The sequence below is a fragment of the Protobothrops mucrosquamatus genome, unplaced genomic scaffold (assembly GCF_001527695.2).
Source record: "Protobothrops mucrosquamatus isolate PMUCROS unplaced genomic scaffold, P.Mucros_1.0 scaffold2435, whole genome shotgun sequence".
In the NCBI taxonomy this organism is placed as follows: domain Eukaryota; kingdom Metazoa; phylum Chordata; class Lepidosauria; order Squamata; family Viperidae; genus Protobothrops; species Protobothrops mucrosquamatus.
This window is the reverse complement of record NW_015388507.1, coordinates 97164-102631: the sequence shown is the minus strand read 5'-3', so window position 1 is coordinate 102631 and position 5468 is coordinate 97164. Positions and strand designations below refer to the sequence as shown.

The 5468-nt window shown below is 46.1% G+C and overlaps 1 protein-coding gene across 1 annotated transcript in view; it reads left to right on the top strand.

Annotated features, from left to right (window-relative positions):
* Positions 1-5468, top strand: part of LOC107295651 (alanine aminotransferase 2-like) — a 23535-nt gene that overhangs the window by 13061 nt on the left and 5006 nt on the right. Inside the window, exons 5-7 of the mRNA XM_015824972.2 lie at positions 644-718; positions 1039-1175; positions 3288-3462. Of these exons, the coding sequence (XP_015680458.1) occupies positions 644-718; positions 1039-1175; positions 3288-3462 (387 nt within the window). The remainder of the gene's footprint in view (positions 1-643; positions 719-1038; positions 1176-3287; positions 3463-5468) is intronic.

The following is a 5468-nucleotide window of genomic DNA, read 5'->3' as shown; positions in this document are numbered from 1 at the left end:
ATGGTATAGGGTTTCCTGCCTGAGCAGGGGGTTGGACTGGATGACCTCCAAGGTCCCTTCCAACTTTATTATTATTATTATTATTATTATTATTATTATTATTATTATTATTATTATTATTATTATTATTATTATTATTATTATTATTATATTATTATTATTATTATTATTATTATTATTATTATTATTATTATTATTAGTCATGAGGCTGTGCTGGGATGGCGAGAAGGGGGTCTTACAAGCTAGATTTTCCACCACACTAACCTAGTTACAGGTAGTCCTTGACTTATTCCTCTTCCTCCTCCTCCTCCTCCTCCTCCTCCTCCTCCTCCCTGCAAACTCCACCACCTTCTAGCCTTGATGATGTTACCTAGAAAGCAACCCACGCAAGAGCACCAGGGGCTTCAGCCCTTCAGCCCTCTGCCACAGATCCCCTCCTTCTGTGGGAAGAGGCCTTTCTTCGGAAGACTCAGCTTGACCATGAAGCTGACCCCTCGGCAGAGACTGATTGGGGGGGGGAGTCGTTTCCCTTCTCCGCTCCCCGGGGCCTGGGGGCTTGTTCCCAGCCCCGGGGTCCTTCTCTGAGAGGGCTTCCTTCAGTGAACCTCTTCCCCCCCCTCCTCTCTCTCTCTCTGCAGGTCAGGTCCAAAGCCGCCAATGCATCGAAGAGGTCATCCGCTTTGCTTGGGAAGAGCATCTCTTCCTCATGGCTGATGAGGTACAGTCTTGGAATTCTCTCCTGTCCCCCCAAAACTGTTCGCCCCCCCAACGCTTCCCTTTGCAGGGTGGGGCCCTGGAGGCAATAGAAGGCGCATCACCCGTGCTCCTGGCCCTCTATCCTGGCTCACGCCTTCGTGAATGTGGTGCCCTGCAGAGGTTGGGGACCCGCCAGATCCAATCTGCATGGTCAGGGATGAGGAGAACTGTCATCAAAAACATCTGGAAGAAAGCGCAGGACCTTAAGTGGGTTCACATTTCCCCTGCCCAGCTGGGTTTTCCCCGCTGCCTCCCAGCCACCTGGTTTTTTCCCCCCACCAGGTCTACCAGGACAACGTCTACGCCGAGGGCTCCAAGTTCCACTCCTTCAAGAAGGTTCTTTTTGAGATGGGCCCCAAGTATTCTGAGAGCCTGGAGCTGGCCTCCTTCCACTCCATCTCCAAGGGCTTCATGGGCGAGTGAGTAGCACGGGCTGCGTAGGCTTGCCAGGATGGGATAGGATGGGATGGGATGGGATGGGATAGGGTAGGGTAGGGTAGGATAGGGTAGGATAGAGTAGGGTAGAATGGAGTGGAGTGGAGTGGAGTGGAGTGGAATGGAATAGAATAGAATAGAATAGAATAGAATAGAATAGAATAGAATAGAATAGAATAGAATAGAATAGAATAGAATAGAATAGAATAGAAAATATGGAATGGAATAGAATAGAATAGAATAGAATAAGGAATAGAATAGAATAGAATAGAAAATATGGAATGAAATAGAATAGAATAGAATAGAATAGAATAGAATNATGGAATGGAATGGAATGGAATGGAATGGAATAGAATAGAATAGGGAATGTAATGTAATGTAATAGAATAGAATAGAATATAGAATAGAATAGAATAGAATAGAATAGAATAGAATAGAATAGAATAGAATAGAATAGAATAGAATAGAAAATATGGAATGGAATGGAATGGAATGGAATGGAATGGAATGGAATAGAATAGAATAGGGAATGTAATGTAATGTAATAGAATAGAATAGAATATAGAATAGAATAGAATAGAATAGAATAGAATAGAATAGAATAGAATAGAATAGAATAGAATATGGAATGGAATAATAGAATGGAATAATAGAATAGAATAGAATAGAATAGAAGAGAAGAGAAGAGAAGAGAAGAGAAGAGAAGAGAAGAGAAGCTGGAAGGGACCTTGGAGGTCTTCTAGTCTAGCACCCTGCTCAAGCAGGAGAACCTATACCATCTGAGACAGGTGATTGTCCAGTGTCTTTTTAAAAACTTCCAGTGATGGAGCACTCACGATTTCTGGTGGCAAGCTGTTCCACTTGTTGTCTTGTTAGGAAGTTTCTCCTTAATTCCAGGTTGCTTTTCTCTTTGATTAGTTTCCATCCACTGTTTCTTGTCCTGCCCTCAGGGGCTTTGGAGAATAACATGACCCTCCCCCCCGCCTTGTGGCAGCCCCTCAGATACTGGAACGCTAGTATCCTGTCTCCCCTGTTCCTTCTTTTCTCTAGACTAGCCAAACCCAAGTCCTTCAGCCATTCTTCATATGTTTTAGCCTCCAGGCCTTGGATCCTCTTAGTTGCTCTTCTCTGAATTTTTTCCTTCTTGGGGTCTCTGGAAATTTTCCGTCATCCCAATCGTGGTTGTCCCAAAAGGGCTTTTTCCAAAAGGCAACTGGACTTTCTTGGGGTTTTTTTCTCCCCTGTGAAAACTTTTTGCTTCTCATCCAGGAAGCTTCTCCAGTTCTAGCATCTCAGAAGCTTCTTCAGTGAGAATAGCCATCGCCTGACAGTTGGGCAAAAGATAAGTGGACGTTCTTGCTTTTTCTTTAAAAACATTTTGCTTCCCACCCAAGCAGCTTCTTCAGTTCTAACCGCAGAAACCTCTTGGATGTTAGAAGTAATGAAGCTTCTTGGATGAGAAGCGAAAAATTTTCAAAGGAAAAAAAACAACCAAGAAAGTCCAGTGTCTGTGGAGATTCCCCCTCATCCAGGTCATAGTTATCCCAAAGGTGCTTTTTCAGGAAGCAACTGGAAATAATAATAATAATAATAATAATAATAATAATAATAATAATAATAATAATAATAATAATAATAATAATAATAATAATAATAACAACAACAACAACAACAACAACAACAAAACAACAACAACAACAACAACAACAACAATAATAATAATAATAATAATAATAATAATAATAATAATAATAATAAAAAAGTTGGAAGGGATCTTGGAGGTCATCTAGTCCAACCCCCTGCTCAGGCAGGAAACCCTAGACCATTTCAGACAAACGTCTTTGAAGACGTTTCACTTCTCATCCAAGAAGCTTCTCCAGTTCTAACATCCAAGAGGTTTCTTCGGTTAGAATTGAAGAAGCTTCTTGGATTAGAAGTGAAAAGCTTTCGAAGAAACAAAAAAAACTTTAAAAAGTCCATTTTCCTTTTGGAAAAAGCACCTTAGGCTTTCCTCTTTGACTCTGTCGTCCCCTGCTGGTGGGACAGGGAAGGGCAGGACCTGCCTCTAAGACCCGCCTCTTCTCTTACCTTGCCAGGTGTGGTTTCCGTGGAGGCTACATGGAGGTGATTAATATGGACCCGGCTGTCCAGCAACAGCTGACCAAGCTGGTCTCGGTCCGCTTGTGCCCACCAGTGACGGGCCAGATTCTCCTGGATGCCGTGGTCAACCGGCCCCAGCCAGGAGACCCCTCCTACCAGCAGTTCAGCCAGGTGAGCTCAGAGACAGGGGGGCAAATGGGGCAGGGCAGGGGGGCGCCCCCATCCTCACCGAGCCCAGGGTACGGGTTCCATTGAAGGCAGACCTCAGTTTACGGCCTTTTGTTTAGCAACTGTTCAGAGTTACGACAACAGCTCTGACAAAAGTGAGCTGACGCAAGTCCTCGCACTTATGACCGTCGCGGCATCCACGCGTGGTCAAAACTCGGCTGCTTGGCAACCGGCACGGATTTGCAAAAACTCCAGTGTCCCTTCCCGGCTGACTTTGGACAAGCAAAGTCATCCGCGATTCACTTAAAACAACGGCAGTGCTTCGCTTAACGACCGAGGCAAAAAAAGAAGATGGTAAAATTGGGTGCGACTCGCTTAGCGACCACTTCGCGTAGCAATGGAAATCGTGGCTGTAAGTTGAGGACTTGCCTATATGGTGTTTTACGTTGGCCCTTCTGAGTCCGAGACCTTCCAGGTCTCTGAACTACAAAACCCATCATGCCCATCTGGCATCATCTGAGGATTGTGGATATTGTCAACCCACAGATCTAGAGGGCAGGAGAACGGGGATAGTGGCACACAAACAACGGAGCACAAATTTATGTTGCTAAGCGAGAGTTTTGCCTCATTTTACAACCATCCTTACGACCGTTGTTAAGTGAATCGCTACACTTTTTAAGTTACTAACATGGTTGTTAAATGAAACTGGCTTCCCCCTTGACTTTGCTTGGGGATCATGTGACCCCCCACCCCAGGACGCTGCAACCGTCATAAATACAAGTCAGTGGCCAAGCGTAGGAATTTTGATCACGTGACCCTGGGGATGCTGCAATGGTCATAAGTGTGAAAAATGGTCACAAGTCACCTTTTTTCAGTGATGTAACTTTGAAAGGTCGCTAAATGAATAGTTGTAAATCGGGGACCCCCTGTGTGATGCACGGGGTGAGATTTGAACTTTTCTTTGAAATTTGCCTTTCTTCACCTGGGTCAAGGCAGCGCTTACACCAGGGGTAGCCACCTTGGCTCTTTCATGACTGGTGGACTTCAACTCCCAGAATTCCTGAGACGGCATGGCTCAGCTTGGAAAGCTCTCCCTTCCCCCTCAGCGTGGCTGGCTCAGGAATTCTGGGAGTTGAAGTCCATGAGTCATAAAAGAGCCCAGGTTACCTACCCCTGGCCTAGGAGGCTCACCACTTAGAGCAGGAGGACTTAGGATAGGGCTAGGCAACCTTGGCTCTTTTATGACTCGCGGACTTCAACTCCCAGAATTCCTGAGCCAGCATGGGGGAACTATGGCCCCCTCATGACTCATGGACTTCAACTCCCAGAATTCCTGAGCCAGCACGGCTCAGCTTGGAAACTCTCCCTTTCCCCTCAGCGTGGCTGGCTCAGGAATTCTGGGAGTTGAAGTCCACCAGTCGTAAAAGAGCCAAGGTTGCCTACCCCTGGCCTACACGGAGGGAAGCCCACTTGATTAAAAAACCCGCAGGGCTTGCGGCTGCCATCTTGCCTTTTTTGACCACCTCCCTGCATCTGCCACCATGCGGGGGGGGACTCAAGATGGCAGCCGTGACCGTCAGTTGAAGCTGGGCACCTTTTCTGCTTTGCTGGGTGTTCCTTTGGCACGGCAGCGTCTGGAGAAAGAGGGTCCCCCCCCACCTCCGGGTCTCCCCAGCCAAGGACTGGACCCCTGCCAGGGGAACAATCATCCTAAAAGGGAGAAATCAGAACATTTTGTCCAGAAACGGAGCCAGGAGGACAGGAGAGCTCATCCTGTATGCCTGGAATGGGAGACGTTCTCTCGTCCTGGGGGGGGGCTCTTGGCGCATCGTCCGGGACACTTAATTTAATTTGATTTAATTTGGATTTTTTTGTTTTTTAATGTCTTCGCTAGCTGCCCAGACCTGATTATGAGATTGAAAAGCCATAGAAATTAGTTAAATGCATGCGTGCAAAATGACGAAGAGAATGGGGGAGACTTTTTGTGTTAGGAGGAGGAGGAGGAGGAG